This window comes from Manacus candei, unplaced genomic scaffold (assembly GCF_025592945.1).
Source record: "Manacus candei isolate 608988 ecotype Guabito, Panama unplaced genomic scaffold, ASM2559294v1 h1tg000045l, whole genome shotgun sequence".
NCBI lineage: Eukaryota > Metazoa > Chordata > Aves > Passeriformes > Pipridae > Manacus > Manacus candei.
Genome location: NW_026138093.1, coordinates 4,026,559 through 4,046,490, shown reverse-complemented (window position 1 = coordinate 4,046,490; position 19,932 = coordinate 4,026,559). Strand labels below are relative to the sequence as shown.

Below are 19,932 nucleotides of genomic sequence, written 5' to 3'. Positions count from 1 at the left end.
CCCGAGGAGCTCTTCCTGCCAGGGCCATCCCAGCCAGCTCTTGCCATGACCAGCAGGGAGCAGGGGTCAACAGGATGAGCGGGAAGGTGCTGGCCCCCAATCCTCTCCCTGCCCCTGAAATGTGTCCCTGCTCTGCCCACAGCGCCCCTTGTCCGTGCAGGGAGCAGAGCCCCGCGCAGGCAGGGCAGGGACTGCAGTTCCCTGTCCAGGGTCTGTGCTCCTCCCTGCCAGCCCCCAGTGAAAGCCCACTGTCCTCACTCACCCCTCATGAGGAGCTGCAGGTCTTGCATGTGCCAGGCAGCAATCCCTGGGAACAGAGAGCGTGTCAGGGCCCCAGCAGCACAACCCCCCCCCACGGCCTCCTGGCCTGGCAGGGCTGAGCCGGGGCCTTCCCGCATTGGGACACCCAAGGGCTGGGCTGGCAGAGGGCAGCAGCAACTGCCAGGGCACTCGGGCCTCCCCAGCACATCCCTGGGCCACATCCTGCTGCCGCTGGAGCAGCCGGGGCTGGGGCTGAGCTGCAGTGGGCAGGGAGGGACCGCGGCCTTGGGGCTCACCCATGAACCTGACGGCCGCCTCTCGCAGGGGCTGCTGTGGGCTCTGCAGGTAGGGCAGGGCCTGCTGCAGGTGCTCGGCCCTTCGGCTCACGTCCTTGTCCATCTGCAGAGAGCAGGGGGGTGTCTGTGGCTGCAGCAGTGGCAGGGGCACAGGGCCAGCCCTGCACACTTGGCATCGGGGCCTGGGGGCTTGTCCAGCCTGGGGCTGGGCCTTCAGGGTCATCCTTACCAGGCAATCGCAGAACTTGAAGTGCTGCTCTCTCCTCAGCAACTTCTCCAGGTCCCTTCTCTTGAGGAACCTGGCAGCGCAAAGCAGCACTTCCCGAGAGGCCTGCAGAGCAGCAGAGAGCGGGACATGGCACCACAGCCCAGGGCACAGCCCCTGTGTCCCTGCACCAAGGCCAGCAGGAGGCTGGAGCCCTTGAGGCCCCAGGGCAGGAGGCAGCCCAGCCCCGTGCACAGGGACACCAGAGCCCACGAGTGCTCACCTCTGCCACGCACTGGTTCTCGTCATGCCCATGGATGAACAGTGGGACCAGGCTCTGGTGCACCTGAGTCTCCAAGAGCTGTGTTCCCTCTTCTACCAGCAGCTCCATCACCTCTTGGAAGAGGTGAATGGAGAGCAGCTGCACGTGGGTGTTGTCCTGGGACAAAAGAGGAGAAAAAGACCTCAGCACTGGATGCTCCCGGCCAACCAGGTACAGGCACAGGCCTGAACATCCACAGGGCAAAGTTTCTTGGCAGCACTCAGTGCCTGGAGGTGGAGGGCACAAAGCCTTACATTGTCAAAGAGGGGCCGGAGCGCCTCAGCCAGCTTGGGGGCAGTGGAGACAAATACCCGAATGTCTTCATCCTGGAGCATACTCTCAAACACAGAGAGGGTCATCACGACCAGCTCTCCATCTGCATCAGGCAGCAGCTCCAGGAGGTGTTGAGATAGGCTGCAGATGCTTTGGGCCTGTGTGGAACACAGTGCTGTGCTGTCAAGCCCTGAACAGCTGCCCCACCAACAGCTCTCTGGCGGTGCAGCCCCACGCTGCTGCCCCGGGGCCCAGAGGCCAAAGGCCTGTCCCGCAGGGCCAGGGCAGCAGAAGAGGGAGGCAGGAGAGCTGGGAGCAGCTGCCACAGCTCCCAAAGCCCAGCCAAACCCAAGCACCTCCCCTTCCCAGCCCCAGGCTGCCCGTGTGGCTTCATCCGGGTGTCCCCTTCTCACCATTGAGGGATCCACAGCAAGCACCAGGAGGCCTCTGAGCGCCAGGCGCTGCCTCTCTTGGCACTGGCTCCGCAGGTTCCTCGACAGGATGGGCAGGACACTGTCACAACATTTACTCCTGTCCAGAAAGTCCAGGACCTGGAAGGCAGAGAGCAGTGACGGGGTGCCTGGCCGGCAGGAGCCCAGACCCGCCCGGGGCTGGGCCCAGGCAGCAGCACAGGGTGCAGGCACCGTCCCAGGCAGCTGCGGCTGTGAGAGGGCAGAGAGGGGGAGGCAGGCGGACCAGGCAGCGCTCGTCATCAGGCTCACCTCCACCAGGAAGGCCAGGGCAGGCAGCTCCCAACGGGAGTCCTCAGTGCTGAGCAGCCCCAGCAGGTGGATTGCCATTGGAGAATAGAAAGGGATCAAGACGTGGCGCATCTCCCTGTCAGGGGGAAAGAAGGAAGGATGGAGCCTGAGTAGGGTGGGCAAAGCTCCCCCAGAAGGCTGTGTGGGGTGCCCCATGCCCAGGGCAGAGATGCTGGGGGCAGCAGGGACAAGGGTGTCTCACCTGGCCAGCAGCCCCACTGCATAGTGCTGGGTGTCAGCACAGAGGAGCGTGTCCCAGCCACACTTGCGCTCCACTGACACCACCTCATTGTCCCACTGCAGCCGGCAGAAGAGGGCCTTGATGGTCTGGACCAAAAACCTGTGTGCAGAGCAAAGGCCAGGTCATGCTGGGAGCGCTGGCCCCAACCCTGAGGGCATGGCAGGGAGAGAGGACTGGGAAGGAGCACCTGCTGGGCTGGGTGGGAAGGCGGTGTTGCTCCAGGCATCCCCTCCAGAAGGTGTTCACCTCTTCTGGCACCTGCTCTGTGCTCATGGACACTTGGAACAGCAGAGCCATGAGCAGGCGGGGGATGTAATTCATGACTTCATCCTGGCACTTGGGCTCCTGGATGATCAGCCACAGTGCCAGGGTTGCCTGCAATCAAAGCACAGAGAGACAGCACTGAGTGCGAGAGGTCCACGTGGCAGGGTCCGAGTGTGGGAGGGAGAGGCCAGGGGAGAGGCAGGGGGAGCAGCCGGCCTGGTGCCCCTGAACCTGCCCCTCAGCCACATTTGCAGCCCAAGGCCTGAGGCAGGGAGATGCAGGGGTGGGGGAGGTGATGTGGGGGGAGCAGAGGCCACTTCTAGAAACTCACAGCCAGGGCAAAGACATCTCTGTTGTCGCCATCGGAGGTGGACATTCTGTGCACTGGCCAGTCCTCCATCACTCGGAGCAGTGTTGGCAGCACCTTCTCCACTGTTGTTCCCGAGGAGCCGATGCTTCTCCACATCATTGCAGCAGCTCTGTGGAGCCAGAGCTCTGGGTCAGGGGGGTCTCAGCTACAGCACCATGGCCTGGGCATCTGTGGGGGCCCATGTGACAGAGCCATGGTGCCTTGAGGGGCAGGGAGGGCATGTGGCAGTAGGATTGGGGGCTGACAGGCCAAGGCTAGGAAATGGAGGGGCCCGAGGTTCCTGGAAGTCTCCATCTGTCTGGCGGACCACATGGGACAGGCTCTGCAGGGTGAGGGGTTGTATGGGTTGGTGATCCCTGAGCCAGCAAGGCAGCTGGGCCCTGTACCTGTCACACTCTGGGGCACAGCGCAGGAGAGTCATCACCACATCATGTGGGTGTGCCTCAGTGAGCCTGCAGATGTTAGTGTGCATCCTGACCCCTGGAGTCATGTGGGAGGTGAGGCACTGGTGCATGGATCTCACGATGGTCGGCACCTGGAGAGGCAGTGGGGGAGAGTTGGAGAGCTGCCAGAGGGAGCAGGTTGCCCAGCTTGCCCAAGAAGTACTTCCCACCACACAGTGTGACCTCAAAGGCTTAGGGGGTCAGCGGACCTGGCATGAGAGGCCCCAAGACCCCTGGGGCACTTGAGCCCTGGCCACAGGCTGCTTACTTGCTGCCGACTGGGGACACCTTTCTCCTCCATAAAAATCTGGAAGAGGAGGTGTCTTGAGTTTCTGTGGCCAGGTCTCGGTGCCTGGGCAGGAGGAGGCTGGAGCCCATGAAGCCCCAGGGCAGGAGGCAGCCCAGCCCCTGCCACGGGGACCCCAGAGCCCACAGTGCTCACCTCTGCCACGCACTGGTGCTCATCATACTGCAGGAAGAACCACAGCACCAGGCTCTGGTGCATCTGCATCTCCAAGGGCTTTGTTCCCCCTTCCACCAGTACCTCCATCACCGTTTCGAGGAAGTGAAAGGAGGACAGCTGCACATGGGTGCAAAAGAAGAGAAAAAGACCTCAGCACTGGATGCTCCAGGCCAACCAGGCACAGGCACAAGCCTGAACATTCACAGGGCACAAAGTTTCCTGGCAGCAGCCAGTGCCCATGGACTGGGGATACAAGGCCTTACGTTGTCAAAGAGTGGCCAGAGCACCTCAGCCAGCTTGGGGGCAGTGGAGATGAATGCCTGAATGTCTTTGTCCCGGAGCACACTCACAAACACAGAGAGGGTCATCACGACCAGCTCTCCATCTGCATCAGGCAGCAGCTCCAGGAGGTGTTGAGACAGGCTGCAGATGCTTTGGGCCTGTGTGGAACACAGTGCTGTGCTGTCAAGCCCTGAACAGCTGCAACAGCGGCAGGGCACTCTGGTGGTGCAACCCCACGCTGCTGCCCCGGGGTCCAGAGGCCAAAGGCCTGTCCCGCAGGGCCCAGGCAGCAGAACAGGGAGGCAGGAGAGCTGGGAAGAGCATCCACAGCTCCCAAAGCCCTGCCAAGCCCAAGGGACTGCCTTCCCCAGCCCCAGGTTGCCTGTGTGGCTTCAGCCGGGTGTCCCCTTCTCACCATTGACAGATCCGTCCAGAGCACCATGCGGCCTCGGAGAGCCAGGCGACGTCTCTCTGGGCACTCACTCTGCAGGTGCCTTGACAGGATCTGCTCAACACTGCTGTGACATCTCCTTCCGTCCAGATAGTCCAGGAGCTGGAAGGCAGGGAGCAGTGACGGGGTGCCCGGGCAGCAGGAGCCCGGACCCGCCCGGGGCTGGGCCCAGGCAGCAGCACAGGGTGCAGGCACCGTCCCGGGCGGCTGCGGCTGCCAGAGGGCAGAGAGGGGGAGGCAGCTGGGCCAGGCAGCGCTCGCCATCAGGCTCACCTCCACCAGGAACTCCAGGGCAGGCAGCTCCCAACGGGGGTCCTCAGAGCTGAGCTGCCCCAGCAGGTGGATTGCCAGTGGGGAATGGGAGGGGGTCAGTTGGCGGCGCATCTCCCTGTCAGGGAGAAAAGCATGAACCCTGAGCAGGGTGGGCAAAGCTCTCCCAGCAGTGACTCACAGAGTCTTGGTCTTTTCCCAGCAGCCCAGGATGGGACGTGGGCACTATGGCAGGTGGCTCCTCCTGTGCACCCGCCTCGCACAGCCTTTTCCAAGCTACTCAGCCATCCCTTGGGGCCAAGGCCCTCTGCCCTACACCCATAGGGGCTGTGTGGAGTGCCCTGTGCCCAGGGTAGAGATGATGGGAGCAGCATGGACAAGATTCTCTCACCTGACATGCAGACCCACTGCATAGTGATGGGTGTCAGAATTCAGGAGTGGGTCCCAGGCAAGCCTGCGCTTCCTTGCCATCCAAATATCCTCCCACGGCAGGTGGCAGAGCAGGGCCTTGATGGTCTGGACCAAAAACCTGTGTGCAGAGCAAAGGCCAGGTCATGCTGGGAGCGCTGGCCCCAACCCTGAGGGCATGGCAGGGAGAGAGGACTGGGATGGAGCACCTGTTGGGCTGGGTGGGAAGGTGGTGTTGCTCCAGGCATCCCCTCCAGAAGGTGTTCACCTCTTCTGGCACCTGCTCTGTGCTCATGGACACTTGGAACAGCAGAGCCATGAGCAGGCGGGGGATGTAATTCATGACTGCACCCTGGCAGTTGGGCTCCTGGATGATCAGCCACAGTGCCAGGGTTGCCTGCAATCAAAGCACAGAGAGACAGCACTGAGTGCGAGAGGTCCACGTGGCAGGGTCCGAGTGTGGGAGGGAGAGGCCAGGGGAGAGGCAGGGGGAGCAGCCGGCCTGGTGCCCCTGAACCTGCCCCTCAGCCACATTTGCAGCCCAAGGCCTGAGGCAGGGAGATGCAGGGGTGGGGGATGATGGAGAGCCACTGGAGAGGCGACGTGGGGAGGAGTAAAGGTCACTTCTAGAAACTCACAGCCAGGGCAAACACGTCTCTGTTGTCGCCATCGGAGGTGGACATTCCATGCACTGGCCAGTCCTCCATCACTCGGAGCAGTGTTGGCAGCACCTTCTCCACTGTTGTTCCCGAGGAGCCGATGCTTCTCCACATCATTGCAGCAGCTCTGTGGAGCCAGAGCTCTGGGTCAGGGGGGTCTCAGCTACAGCACCATGGCCTGGGCATCTGTGGGGGCCCATGTGACAGAGCCATGGTGCCTTGAGGGGCAGGGAGGGCATGTGGCAGTAGGATTGGGGGCTGACAGGCCAAGGCTAGGAAATGGAGTGGCCCAAGGGTCCTGGAAGTCTCCATCTGTCTGGCAGACCATGTGGGACAGGCTCTGCAGGGTGAGGGGTTGTACGGGTTGGTGATCCCTGAGCCAGCAAGGCAGCTGGGCCCTGTACCTGTCACACTCTGGGGCACAGCGCAGGAGAGTCATCACCACATCACGTGGGTGTGCCTCAGCGAGCCTGCAGATGTCAGTGTGCGGAGACACGTGGGAGGTGAGGTCATGGTGGATGTACCAAACGATGGCCGGCACCTGGAGAGGCAGTGGGGGACAGTTGAGGAGCTGCCAGAGGGAGCAGGTGCTTCCCTTCCCACCACACTCTGCTGGCCTCAAAGGCTTAGGGGGCCAGCAGACCCAACTTGAGAGGCCACGAGACCCCTGGGGACTTAAACCCTGACCACAGGCTGCTTACTGACTTCCAGCTGGAGACACCTTTCCCCTCCAAAAAGTGCACACTGGGAGCATCAGTCACACTCTCAGCTGACGTGGTGGCAGCGTTTCCGATGCCCTCACTCGTGGCGTCACCCTCTGCCATGAGGTCACTTGTTGTGGTTTCAGTGCTGGTTGTGTCATCAGTCATGGCAGTCTCAGGGTTTGCTGAGTCATCCATCGGTGCCTCAGCAGAGCTTGCTGTGCCCTCAGTCAGCATCGGTGTGATGTCAGCCTGGGCCACGAGATCAGTGTCAGAGCCGGTTGTGTCACCAGCCAAAGCAGTGTCAGGCTTTGCTGTGCCGTCCATCGGTGCCGTGTCAGAGGGTGATGTGCCATCAATGGCCATCAGCGCCATGTCAGCCTTGGCCATGACATCAGTCACTGTGGTGTCAGAGCTGGTTGTGTCTTCAGCCAAAGCAGTGTCTTCAGCCAAAGCGGTGTCGGGCTTTGCTGTGCAATGACTGGGTTCTGTGTCATCCTTCGCAATGGGGTCGGCCAGTGCGGTGTCAGGGTTGGCTGTGTCCTCGCTCACAGCGGTGTCAGAGGTTGCCATGCCATCAATCGGCGCGGTGCTGCCATCAGGCTTTTCTTTGAGCTCAGCTGGCCTGGTGTCAGGCTCTGACACGAGCTCAGGTGGTGTGGTCCTGGGTGTTCTATGCCGAATGCGCATGATTTTCAGCAACCTCTGCAGGAGAAGAAAGGGCAGGGAAGAGAGGGAAGTCCATGGGAGCGCTCCACCAGCAGTGCCAGGCGGAGCAGGGACAGCAGGCCCAGCCCAGGGGGGGATGGCTGCAGGTACCTGAACTGCTCTGCGGAAGCGGCCATGGGGGTGGTCCTGCTCCTCTGTCCGCTCCTGACCTGGATCTGTCAAAGAGCGAGTGCAGGCAGAGCTGAGGGTGTGCGGGAGAGGCCAGGGAACACAGCCCAGCCCTGCACTCCACAGGCAGGGCCGGCCCTGTGGTGCCCAGTGGATGGAGCAGGGATGCTGGGGGGTCAGCCTGGGCCCCTCTTCCCCCCTCCTTTTTCCCTGGGCGTGTCCAGAGGGGACAGGAAGGGGCCAAGCTGGCTGCAGCCACCAGCCCTGTGGCCCATCTCCAGCACTCACCCTGCTGCAGGGGCTCCTCAGCTTGCTGTGCTGGGGCCGCCCCAGGACCTCTCCTGTTCTTCTTCCTCCTCAGCAGCCTGAACAGGCTGAAGCGTCTCCCTGCCATCCCACCGTCTTGTCTCAAGGGAACTTGCACGAGAGACGCTTCGGAAAAAACCCTGGTGGGCAAATCTCACAAAATGGCCTCGAGGGCACCTTCCACAGGGACTGCAGGTGACCAAGTCCCGTGGTCTGGCCTCGTAGGCACCTTCCACAAGCACTGGTGATGCCCAGAAAAGCTCCGGGTCACCAAGGCCTGTGGCCTGGCCTCGAGGGCCACTCCCACAGGGAGTGGGGATGCCTCGGAAAAACCTCCGGGTCACCAACTCCTGTGGTGTGGCCTCAAGGGAACTTGCTCAAAAAAAAACTCTCAGAATCGCTTCCGGTCAGCAACGAATGAGTTGGCTGCGAGGAGACTCCTCACAGCCCCGCTCAGTCCCGTCCTGACCAGACGCGTGCTCCGAGCACTGTGGCGCGGCCGCGTTGCCGCCCAACACCTATATCAGGATGTGTCATAAAGGGCCCTTGGACACCCTGCCCTGTCCCATCCCATTGGCGACGGCCACCATGTCACAAAGGGCCCTGTGACACACGGACACGGGCCCTGGGGCCTCCCCCAACCTGGTCAACCTGCCCCAGGTTGGAAGGAATCCGATCCCTAAAGCATCTGAGACAGCTGGACGTGAACTTTAGGAACGGTTCCAAAAAGGAGTAAACACTCCCCTCCTGTGCCTGCTTGTGGCAGCAGAAAGAGCCCCCTCGGCTGCCAACACAGCAGCAGTGGGAAGGGCACGGGGCCTCCACAGAAGCTGGCATGGCCTCCTTGGGAGAAGTCTTGGTTGGTGGCCATCTAAACAGAGGGGCTGTGACACAATGTGTGGGCAAGGGCACGAATGCTGCTCTGACCCCTTTAGTCGCAACTGCACTGAAATCAGCAGCAACTCATTTGCCTTCAAATGGTCCATTGAGAGTCAATTTCAAAAACTAAACAGAAGCAAAAAACCCTGGCATTGTTTGGTTTGCAAAGGGTTTTCTATTAAGGGATAAGAATAGAATAATTCTGGTAAGGGATAAAAGCCCTCAAGGAACAAAAGTTCCCTCAGTCTTCCAAAAGCACCCCAAACAAGGGAGGATATTGCAAAAACACTGATCCTTCCTCTGCTGCAGGGAGCTAACTGGCCAGGAAAGCTTTGAAGGGCTCAAAAATACAAAGCCAAATCTGTATTGGATGATTTGGAGTTGAGAGAGTGAGTGCTCCAGCCTTTCTAAGGCCTTCCCACTCATCCTAGGGACACTCCGGTGGGTGCTTTCAAGTTCAGTGACGTTCCTGAAGGATCCAGTCCTGTGCCTGAAGATGCTTCTATGAGTCTGCTTGCCAAAAGTCCTCATCAGTGCATACTGAATGAAAGTTTTGTTTTTCCCGTGTGTTCAGTTTGGCAGGAGCTAAAATTTCAGTAAAACACATCCCCTAATCTAGTAATGTAAATGAATATATCAACTCCAAAACCAACTTGAGGTAGTGTCCAAGCTGCCATATGTTGTGTGCTCTCAGCCCATCGGTGTTTTACCATCAGTATCTCCTGTTCCATAGACTTCACTTTTTTAGGATATTTTTCTATGTCTAGCTCCTTTCAAAAGCAGCAGACAAGGAGCTGTAAAAGTGTACCCAAACCTTACACTTCTGGGTTTAATGCACAGGTAGCAGTTGGTTTGGGTTGGTTTCTACAGCCCTAATTCTTCAGTCATGTGATAAAGGAGCCCAGCTGTGGGTTTTTTAAATATACACAAGTATTTTATCAGCTCTGCTCGTTGCAAGGAACAGTTTGGACATGGACGTTAAAGGATAAAATAAAGACCTCAAAGGGAAGAATAAAATCTAAAAGTGCCTTTGTTACTATTTACATGACTATTTTTTCCTGGCAGAAACATTATTGATATAAAAAAAAATACCCACAAGCAAAAAAACTCCTTCTAGCTGCTAAGTAAACTTACAAACTGTGGGCAGTAGAGCCAGCAGAGTTCAGCAACCTGTGATACTTTCCAGTTGTTTCTATTATCCCTTTAAAAATAAAAAAGAAAAGGGAAAAAAATGCTTGTCTGCATATCAAGTGCTCTCAAATAAAGACAGTCTTGCATGGTCAGTCCTAGGAATGCTGTAAACCAGCCTAAATTACACAGCAATAGGCTTAGGGAAGAGACTGGAAGGTTGTTTGATTTGTTTTGGCTTTTGAAAGACTTTTCCACAGTGGAGGTTAAGAAAAATATTGGTTTGTCCCAAAGCCCTAGAAAATAGGAACTGAAAATAGGAATTTCCCAAGGACACTGGCAATCTGGGGTGTTCCATGTCTCCTGAGAAGCTTGTCGTGCAGCTGGGAGTGCAGCTTTTCTGGGGGAAAAAGAGATGAATAAAATCATTTTTGGCTTTTCCAAATCCCAGCACCAATTCTAGAAGGGTGGTGTTAGAAAGAGGCACAGCTCAGCATGGTTTGGGATGGAGGCTTCATGTTTTGCTGATATTTTCTGATAATAATTCCAAATGCAAACGAGAACATCAGGGTCTTTCACAAATGAATTCTCAAAAATGCCAGGAGAGGTTTGAAATGGTTTTCCAAACCTAGTACCTTGCTGAAAGGTCACCTTATTGAAGGCAAGTCGAGATGTTCAATTCTGAGATTTGGCTGGAAATATCCAAGATTTGTATCCTTGAGAATGCCTCTCAAGGCAAAAGCAAAAGGAGATAAATGGTGTAAACTTGATCCACATTTTAAACCCACCACTTCACTGAGACGCCAGCAGAAATGTCTTTTTTATTACAAAACATTTTATTGTAGTTATTTACACCCATTCCTCGATAAGTGTATAAATGTAAACATTTATTATAGATGTATTTCTCTTATCTTACAGTCCATCCCTTGTTCAGGTTAAATGTCATTTTTTTTTAAGCATACAGGTGGTGAGGGGATTTCAGCTGTATCCACAGAATATACACCTGCGTGCAGGGGAGGTCCCCCAGCCCTAAGCCAGTGGTACAGACACTGTCCCGTTAGCTCTGCTCCTGCTCCTCGTGTGTACGCTGGACTCTGGGATCTCGTCGGCGTGATCCTCACTCTTCTGCTCCTTCAGGCTGTTGATGAACCTCAGGGTTATCTCGTCCCATTCCTCGGGGAGCAGCATGAGCAGGAACCCGATGCAGATGATGATGGTGGCTCCCAACCTCACCACGCTGAAGATCATTTTGTGCTTCACCAGATCCACGGCTGCGGGGAAGGAAACAAGAACAACAGCAACAACATCAAACCAGCAGTGGGATGTGTCAACAAAACCAGGACAAATCAAGCTCTGTAGCTATTTTTTTAGTATTGGAAAGCAGGCATTACTTTATTACCTTGTTATTTCTATGCATTTATATACTTTAATAATAATCTATTACCATTATTATCAGGGTGCTTGTGGGGTCACTCCACCAGACACACACACCCACTTTCAATACTTTTCACTATTTTATGCATTTTTAGCAAACAAAGGAATTAATGCTCATTGGCTATAAATTTCATAATCCTCTTCATTAATTAGTATTCTATCTTCTATTGGTTATTGATTGCTCGCTTCACATGCTAATTAATCCGCATTTTCAGTCTTTTTGTTATCTTTTTCCCAGACAGAGAGAGTTTCAGCACAATTGCTGAATTGCCTTTGTTAGTTTTTTCCTTGTCTCTGATTTCCAACATATGGATGATGGCATCAGAGCAGCCTGGCACGTCTCTGTGACCCATGTGCTGCACTCTGGCTGTGACAGTGGCCATGCAGTTCTCAGATCTTCAGAGCGAGCAGCACCCTTAGTTCAGAGAACAGCTTTGACCTGATAGCACAGCACTGGAAGTGCCACATCTCTTCCATCCCTCACCACCTCATGCAGGCTCTGAGGAAGCCTTGTGGGATCCAAGCCTCAAGGTTTCCATGTGAAAGGGTCTATGAGGAGCAGCTGAGGGAGCTGGGGGGGCTCAGCCTGGAGAAAAGGAGGCTCAGGGTGACCTTCTCACTCTCTACAACTCCCTGAGAGGAGGTTGTAGACAGGTGGGTGTTTGCCTCTCAGGTAACAAGTGATAGAGCAAGTGGAAATGGCCTCAGGTTGGATATTAGGAAATATTTATTAATTGGAAGAATGGTTAAGGACTGGACCAGGCTCCTCAGGGAAGAGGTGGAGTCACCATCCCTGAAAGTGTTCAAGAAGTGAGTAGACGTGGCACTTCACTATATGGTTAACTGGCCATGGGCATATTTTGTTGAGGGTTTGACTTGGAGGTCCAACCTCCCATCTCCTTGGAGATTTTGAAGGTCTTTTCCAACCTTAATGAATCTATGATTCCATGATTTCTTCTCTGAGAGGGAAGGCACTTTATGGTAACTCTTTAACAGTTTGCACCAGCAGAATGTTTCCTTGGGCTGCACAGGCCAGGGACTGGGAGAGAGCAGCACGTGGGTCAGAGAGCTGGAGTCGGTGCCTCCCAGACCCACAACCAGCACCAAGAGGGCACCTGAGCCCTTGGGCAGCCTCCTTCAGGTACTGATTGTTCTGCAGCTCTGACCTGCATCCCCCTAAAAATAGATTTTTCTTTGAAAACATGCTCAAATCCCAGGAGCGGCGAGGCTGAGAGGGTGGGAGAGCAGAGGCAGAGGCTATTCAACAAGACAGGACTCTGGAATAAATTTCCACGTATACCCCCTGCCCTGGTGACAACAGATTTTGAGTATTTGGACAATAAACTGCTTGTGCTGTCTGTGTGCCCGTGGGGTTATTTTTCCACCACCAGCCGTGGTACCTGCATTTCCAGGGACGCTGAGCACTGTGCCGATGGAGATCAGGATGGGGTATGTGAGCAGGACACCAACGTTAACCTGGATATTGAAAGCTAGGGAAAAACAGAGCAAATCATGCATGATTACAGGAAAAACACTAGAGTGAGATATTTCTCTTCCACTTCACCCTACAAGTGTGATATCAGTATCCACACCACAATTACATAGTTGTCACAAAGTGAGTGATTTTGGTTTTTTTATTTAGGAGTGTGAAATGAGGGGAAGTTCTGACTGGTGTAATGGGAAGGGCTGGATGGCCTTTCACAAACTGTAATACCAAGGTTATCACACTCATATTTCATGGCTTTTCTCAAGCTTTAATCAGATACAAACAACCTGTTTTTGCTGCCAGAAACCTTCATTTGTTCCCCTACCAGAAGGGTGGTGATCCCAGCTTGCCCTCTTGGCTGAGGCTGTGGTGTCCTTGTCTCAGTGGGACATTTCCCTGACAAAAGGCTGCAAACCCTCCACCTGGACCACACCCCAAAGGTGACAGCAGCAGGAACTCATACTCTAAAGGACATTAAACACAATTAGCTGATGAATTTAACTGCAAACTAAGCAGACTGGGGCAAGACCACAGCCTTGGTGCCACGTTGAAGACAAAATGAAATCTGACAGATTACAAATATTCAACACCTTAAATTTATGCATTAGTTTTGGTTTTTTTTTTTTACATGACAGCGTTACCAGCCAGCTACAATTTCCTTGGGAGATCAAAAGCAAGCTGCAGAAACTTCCAAAAATTTTCTTCTGGTCACTCAGTCCTGCTGCTGAGTGCCCTACATTAAAAGGAGCAAAGGCTCGCTCCTCCTTGTCTGCTCCGTCAGGTTGTTCCCTCATGGCTGGGGTTATACACTTTGGTAGATTGATGGGTGATAAATTAGCCCTGCTTTTTGTCCCTCAGGTGCTCACAGAGGAGCTGAAATTCTGGTTCAAGGTGCTCACAGAGCTCAGCTGTCAGCCCAACCACGTCTCAGGATGGGCTGTGTATCAGGCATTCTCTTTGCTTCCATTTGATAAACGTGTAGTGGAAACAGAAACCTCTTCAATTATGAAATAACAGAGACTTTACTAAAGGAAAGGATGTTGTTATATCTGGAAATTAAAACGCCCCCGGGTTGAATCCAACAGATACTGTGCCCGGCTGGAGAATGCCAATTTTGGCTCAGGAAGAGGGGGTGTTATGGAAGGGCTGTGTGAGCCTTGCCCAGCACCTGCAGCACCCACAGAAAGGTGCCCCAGCACTGGGGATCCATGTGTCAGCTTTTCATCCCTACTCTAGTTCCACACCAATTCCCCTGTCTCTGGAATAGCTTGACTGCTCTAAATCCCATTTCAAAGGGCTGTGTGTTCTCAGTGTCTTCCTGGCACAATCTGTGGGGTGTTTGTGCACTGACATGAGTAACTAACCCCCCAAAACCCACAGAACCCATCCAGCAGTGCAGCAGCTTTATTTTGGGGGGGGTCAGCACAGCCTTTTGTCACCAGAGCAGAGCATCGGGGGGGCCAAGCAGAGCCAGGGGGTCCCAAACCCCTTCCCGGTGGGTCCCACCCCCCTTTTTCGGGGGGTCCCTCAGGGCTTTTCCAGCTGGGAGTCGCCGGGGAGGGTCCTCACATCCTGGTAGGTGGGTTGGACCCCCCGGGAAATGTCCTCGTACATCGAACACTCGTCCAGGTGCAGCCCCTGAAAACGAGGAAAGGGGGGGATTCGGGTCGGTTGGGGGGGTTTAGGGGCTGATAGACCCCCCCAGCACGATTTTGGGGCGCGGGGGCCCCCAGAACGTCACCTCGTAGAGGTTTTCCTCCTCGCATGTGGTTTTTTCGGGGTGCAGCAGCTGCTCGTTGGCCCAGCGCTTCTATGGGGGGGGAACAGGGGGCACGGGGGGGTTTGGAGTGGCCAGGGGGGGTTTAGGGGTGGCCAGGGGGGAAAAAAGGGGGCACAGGGAATTTTTGGGGTGGCCAGGGGGGTTTTGAGGGGCACCAGGGGAGATTTAGGGGTGGTGGGGCGGGGAGGTTGGAAGTACAGGGGGGTTTTGGGGTGGCCGGGGGGGTTTTCTGGGGGCACCAGGGGGGATTTAGGGGTGGCCAGGGGGGGAAAAGAGGGCACAGGGGGGTTTTGGGGTGGCCGGGGGGTGTTTGGGGGGACTCCAGGGGGGTTTTGGGGTGGCCGGGTGGGGTTTGGAGGCACCAAGGAGGAATTAAGGGGTGACAGGGGAAAACTAGGGGTGGCCGGAGGGGGTTGGGGTGGCCAGGGGGGTTTTGGGGGGCACCAGGGGGATTTAGGGGTGGCCAGGGGGGTTTTGGGGGCACCAGGGGGATTTAGGGGTGGCCAGGGGGGGGTGGGTGTCTCTGGGGAGGACTGGGGGGATTTGGGGATGGCAGGAGGAGGTTGGGGGGAACTGGGGGGGATTTGGGGGGAACTGGGAGGTACGGGGGGCGTTGAAGGGGTTTTGGGGCATCCAGGGGGGAATTGGGGGTACCAGGGGGGGTTGGGGGGTTGGGGAGGATTGAGGTTACCCAGGGGGGGATTTTGGGGGACCCGGGGGGCAATTGGTGTCCCCAGGGTCTCAATTAATGTCCCCAATGTCTCAATTGGTGTCCCCAGTGTCCCATTTACGGGACCCAATGTCCCACCTGGTGTCCCCAGTGTCCCAGCTGGTGTCCCCAGTGTCCAAGTTGGTGTCCCCAATGTCCTAATTAGGTGTCCCCAGTGTCCCAGTTGGTGTCCCCAGTGTCCTATTTAGGGGTCCCAAAGTTCCAGTTGGTGTCCCCAGTGTCCCAACTGGGGGTCCCAGTGTCCAATTGGGGGTCCCAGTGACAGAACTGGGGGTCCCAGTGTCCCAGTTGGTGTCCCCCTGTCCCAGTTGTCCCAGTGTCCCAGTTGGGTGTCCCAGTGTCCCAGTTGGGTGTCCCAGTTGTCCCAGTGTCTCAGTTGGTGTCCCAGTGTCCTAGTTGGTGTCTCAGTGTCCCAGTTGGGTGTCCCAGTTGGTGTCCCAGTGTCCTAGTTGGTGTCTCAGTGTCCCAGTTGGGTGTCCCAGTTGGTGTCCCCCTGTCCCAGTTGTCCCAGTGTCCCAGTTGGTGTCCCAGTGTCCCAGTTGGGTGTCCCAGTTGGTGTCCCAGTGTCCCAGTTGGTGTCCCCCTGTCCCAGTTGTCCCAGTTTGTCCCAGTGTCCCACCCTGAGCAGCAGCAGCAGCCCCGGCCCGGCCGAGCAGAGCAGCAGCAGCACCCCCTGCGCCGTCAGGATCCGGTTCTTGGTGCTCTCCCTCAGCGCCAGGAACGGGGCGGGAACTGGCTCTGTGGGAACGGGACTGGGCAACTGGGAGGGACTGGGTTACACTGGGAGGGACTGGGTATACTGGGAGGGAGTGCAGGGCACTGGGTTATACTGGGAGGGCCTGGGCTATACTGGGAGGGCACTGGGTTATACTGGGAGGGACTGGAGGGCACTGGGTTATGCTGGGAGGGCACTGGGAGGGACTCAAGAGAGATACTGGGAGTGACTGGGACAGACTGGAGTGGGACTGGAGGGCACTGAGAAGGGCTCAAAGGGGTTACTGGGAATAACTGGGATGGACTGGGGGGCACTGCAGGGCACTGGGATGGACTGGGGGGGCTTGTGGTAGCACTAGGTTATACTGGGAGGGGACTGGGATGGACTGGGTTATACTGGGAGGGGACTAGGATGGACTGGGAAAGATCAGTGACTCAGATGAGACCCCCCAGCCCCCTCGATCCCCCCGAGACCCCCAGGACCCTCCCGAAGGTGCTGCAGGGCTGGGGGGCACTGGGATACCCTTGGAGGGGACTGGGATGGAGGGGGTTAAACCGGGAGGGACTGGGCTATACTGGTACCATGCTGGGGGCACCGGGAGGGGCCGAGTGACCCGGGTGAGACCCCCCCACGCCCCCCACTCACCGAGGACCCTGACGAAGGTGCCGCAGCTCTGGGCCGTCTCCCCCCCGGACTCCACGCGGCAGAAGAAGAGCCCGGAGTCGTTGTGGGACAGTTTGGGGAAGGTCAGGGTGGAGCTTCCCCCCCCTTCCTGCACCGCCCGCTCCATCCGGCGGCCCCCCCGGGTGGCCACCACCTCCTGGGGCCAGGGGCAGCTCCGGGGGACCTCCCCAAGCCCGGGGGGACACGCCTGGAGCCAGGTCAGGGCGGTGTCGGGGGGGCCTCGGAAGTGGCACTCGAGGGTCAGGGGGGTCCCCACGGGCCCCTCGCGGGAGGGGGGCCCCCCCCCCACCCGGAGCCACCCCCGGGGCGGGGCCGGGGAGCAGGAGGGGCTCGGGGGGCTCCCGGTGGTCACGGTCACGGGGGTCGGCGTCTCGGGGGGCTCCAGGGGTCATGCACGGGGCGCAGCCTTCGGGGGGGGTCTGGGAGCACTGGGAGCCTGCGGGGACAGAGGGGGGGTTAGGGGAGGTCACCAGTGCCCCCCAACCCCCATGGAGGGCGACTGACCCTGAGGGGGTCACTGGGGGTCCCTGTCCCTGCTGGGGGGGGTCTTTGGGAGTTCTCAGAACAGTGAGGGGTCTTTGGGGGTCCCCCAGACCCATCTGAAGGTCATTGGGCGCCCCCCAGCCCCTCCCAGTTCCCCCCCTTCCCCCTCCCAGTTTCGGTTCCCTGTCCCAGTTTGGGAACAGGAAATACTGGTTGGGGTGGCGGGGGACATTTTGACACAGGTGTGGGGGACAAAACCTGATGCTGAGACCCCCTGAGACCCCCCAGACCCAAACCCTGAGACCCCCAAACCCAAATGGAGACCTTGGGATCCCCGAGACCCCCAGATCCAAATCCTGAGCCCCTCGGACCCAAACTGAGCCCCCCTGACGCAAACTGAGCCCCCTAGATCCAAACCCTAAACCTCCCTGACCCAAACTGAGACCCCCAGACCCAAAACCTGAGATCCCCAGAGCCAAACTGAGACCCCCAGACCCAAATCCTGAGCCCCCCAGACCCAAAACCTGAGATCCCCAGAGCCAAACTGAGACCCCCAGACCCAAATCCTGAGCCCCCCAGACCCAAAAGCTGAGATCCCCAGACCCAAACTAAGACTCCCCAGAACCAAGGCCCCCAGACCCAAACTGAGGCCTTGGGACCCCCGAGACTCCCATACCCAAAACCTGAGACCCCCTGACCCAAGCTGACACCCCAGAGACCACTCAGACCCAAACTGAGACCCCCCACACACCAAAACTGAGACCCCCAGACCCAAATCCTACCTGCGAGGAGCAGTGTTCTAAGTGATCTAAAGAAATTTGCTGTTCAAATGAGAGAAAGAGTTAACAAAGCTATTATATTGTGTTAACTGCTTTGTTGGAATCACAAGTTAGAGTGTTATGCAATGCCTAACCACAAGTTCTGTAAGCTGCAAACTGATTAACCACAACGCAATGATGATTTAGCATATTGTACCTTGAAGCTGTTTGTTCTAAGCATATTAATGGGGAGCAATACGGAGGGGTCGGCCACGAGGAGTCCGGGCGATCAACCGTCATCCTGATGGAAGTTTCCAGAACCACGGCCTAATAGAGACTAATGACTTTAAAATTATTGGTGGACACCCCTCAACAACGGAGATGGCCTGTGAAAGGAGGAGCCAAACCAGAGCTGGCCCGCGAAGAGGGAACCAAGCAGGATGCAGCCCGTGAAATCTCCACCAATGGACTGATGACATGACTTTGGGGGGGAGGTGATAAAGAAGGGTATAATAAGTGCTGTTTTTGTTCCCCCTTGTGGACTGCGGCAGGAACAGGGGTTTCCTCTGGTCACCCGGATACCCGTTTTTGCTTGTTTGTGGCATTAAAAAAACTTTTATACCTTGAAACCTAAATTTATAGTCTTGTTACCTATCACAAGGTACAGTTGTTGGGGCAGCCTGGGCACTTCTTGGGCAGCAAAGTGCTTTCTGTGGTGGCACCTTTTGTCTGGCACGAATCTTCATTTGTATTCAATTTTTCAAAAGGTGGGACCGGCCATTGCAGAGCAGGGCTGAAAAAAGGGAACAGCAGCTCTTTCCATAAAGAGCTTCGGATTTTCCCCTTCGGCTTCAGGTGTAGTTGGTGCAGCCTGGGCACTTCATGGGCAGCAAGAGCTTTCTGTGGGGGCAACTTTTGTCTGGCAGGAATCTTCACTTGGATTCAATTTTTCAGTAAGTGGGACCAGCCATTACAGTGTAGGGCTAAAAAATGGGAACAGCAGCTCTTTCCACCAGGAAAAAATCTGGAAGCTTTGGCTTCAGGTGTACTTTGTGCAGCCTGGGAACTTCTTGGGAAGGAAGAGTATTTTGTGGCGGCACCTTTTGTCTGGCAGGAATCTTCATCTGGAGTAAAGTTTTCTGGAAGTGGGAACAGCCATTGCAGCACAGGTCTGAAAAAAGGGAACAGAAGTTCTTTCTACCAGGAAAAAAAGTCTGAATCCTTTGGTTTCAGGTGCACTTCTTAGGGCAGCCTGGGCACTTTTTGGGCAGCAAGAGATTCCTGTGGTGGCACCTTTTGTCTGGCAGGAATCTTCATTTAGAGTAAATTTTGCAGGAGGTGGGACAAGCCATTGTAGCAGGGCTGAAAAAAGGGAACAGCAGTTCTTTCCACCAGGGAAAAAAGTCTGGATCTTTTGGCATCAGGTGCAGTTCTTGGGGCAGCCTGGGCACTTCGTGGGCAGCAAAGACCTTTCTGTGGTGGTACCTTTTGTCTGGCAGCAATCTTCATTTGCATTCAATTTTTTACAAGGTGGGACTGGTCATTGCAGAGCAGGGCTGAAAAAAGGGAACAGCAGCTCTTTCCACCAGGAAAAAAAGTCTGGATCCTTTGGCTCCAGGTGCAGTTCTTGGGGCAGCCTGGGAACTTCTTGGGCAGGAAGAGTTTTCTGTAGTGGCACCTTTTGTCTGGCAGGAATCTTCAGTCGGATTCAATTTTCCAGGAGGTGGGACCGGCCATTGCAGAGCAGGGCTGAAAAAAGGGAACAGCAGCTCTTTCCCTGAGGAAAAAAGTCTGGATCCTTTGGCTTCAGGTGTAGTTGTTGCAGCCTGGGTACTTCTTGGGATAGATGAGTTTTCTGTGGTGGCACCTTTTTTCTGGCAGGAATCTTCAGTAGGATTCAGTTTTTAAAAAGGTGGGACTGGCCATTGCAGCGCAGGCCTGAAAAACGGGAACAGCAGCTCTTCACACCAGGAAAAAAGTCTGGATCCTTTGGTTTTGAGGTGCAGTTGGTGGGGCAGCCTGGGCACTTCTTGGGATAGATG

General features: G+C 56.2%; 3 protein-coding genes and 2 pseudogenes across 7 annotated transcripts in view; 1 reads left to right on the top strand and 4 right to left on the bottom strand.

Moving 5' to 3' along the window:
• Positions 1-17,041, bottom strand: part of LOC127475002 (B-cell antigen receptor complex-associated protein alpha chain-like) — a 249,560-nt gene extending 232,519 nt beyond the window's left edge. Inside the window, exons 1-4 of the mRNA XM_051796304.1 lie at positions 16,939-17,041; positions 15,870-15,988; positions 14,482-14,550; positions 14,101-14,378 (exon numbers count right to left, since the gene is read on the bottom strand). Of these exons, the coding sequence (XP_051652264.1) occupies positions 14,268-14,378; positions 14,482-14,550; positions 15,870-15,988; positions 16,939-17,041 (402 nt within the window). The 3' untranslated portion in view covers positions 14,101-14,267. The remainder of the gene's footprint in view (positions 1-14,100; positions 14,379-14,481; positions 14,551-15,869; positions 15,989-16,938) is intronic.
• LOC127474815 (zinc finger protein 208-like) overlaps positions 1-19,932 on the bottom strand; it is a 1,262,639-nt pseudogene that overhangs the window by 579,745 nt on the left and 662,962 nt on the right.
• Positions 1-19,932, top strand: part of LOC127474817 (zinc finger protein 850-like) — a 594,864-nt pseudogene that overhangs the window by 286,732 nt on the left and 288,200 nt on the right.
• LOC127474818 (uncharacterized) overlaps positions 1-19,932 on the bottom strand; it is a 220,356-nt gene that overhangs the window by 752 nt on the left and 199,672 nt on the right. The window contains exons 11-28 of one of the 5 annotated variants that reach the window (XM_051796117.1): positions 5,949-6,096; positions 5,520-5,707; positions 5,294-5,431; positions 4,906-5,020; positions 4,597-4,734; positions 4,163-4,339; positions 3,879-4,016; positions 3,380-3,528; positions 2,955-3,102; positions 2,547-2,734; positions 2,321-2,458; positions 2,080-2,194; positions 1,771-1,908; positions 1,339-1,515; positions 1,046-1,201; positions 787-888; positions 558-660; positions 263-307 (exon numbers count right to left, since the gene is read on the bottom strand). In XM_051796117.1, coding sequence (XP_051652077.1) covers positions 263-307; positions 558-660; positions 787-888; positions 1,046-1,201; positions 1,339-1,515; positions 1,771-1,908; positions 2,080-2,194; positions 2,321-2,458; positions 2,547-2,734; positions 2,955-3,102; positions 3,380-3,528; positions 3,879-4,016; positions 4,163-4,339; positions 4,597-4,734; positions 4,906-5,020; positions 5,294-5,431; positions 5,520-5,707; positions 5,949-6,096 — 2,501 coding nt within the window. The remainder of the gene's footprint in view (positions 1-262; positions 308-557; positions 661-786; positions 889-1,045; positions 1,202-1,338; positions 1,516-1,770; positions 1,909-2,079; positions 2,195-2,320; positions 2,459-2,546; positions 2,735-2,954; positions 3,103-3,379; positions 3,529-3,878; positions 4,017-4,162; positions 4,340-4,596; positions 4,735-4,905; positions 5,021-5,293; positions 5,432-5,519; positions 5,708-5,948; positions 6,097-19,932) is intronic. The other 4 variants (XM_051796120.1, XM_051796119.1, XM_051796121.1 and 1 more) reach the window with 4 other exon arrangements.
• On the bottom strand, positions 10,622-12,993 carry LOC127475004 (solute carrier family 35 member F4-like). Its single transcript, XM_051796305.1, has 3 exons — positions 12,969-12,993; positions 12,655-12,744; positions 10,622-11,091 (listed from the first exon to the last, which is right to left on the bottom strand). The coding sequence occupies exons 1-3, from the start codon at positions 12,991-12,993 to the stop codon at positions 10,850-10,852; spliced, it is 357 nt and encodes a 118-aa protein (XP_051652265.1). The 3' UTR covers positions 10,622-10,849.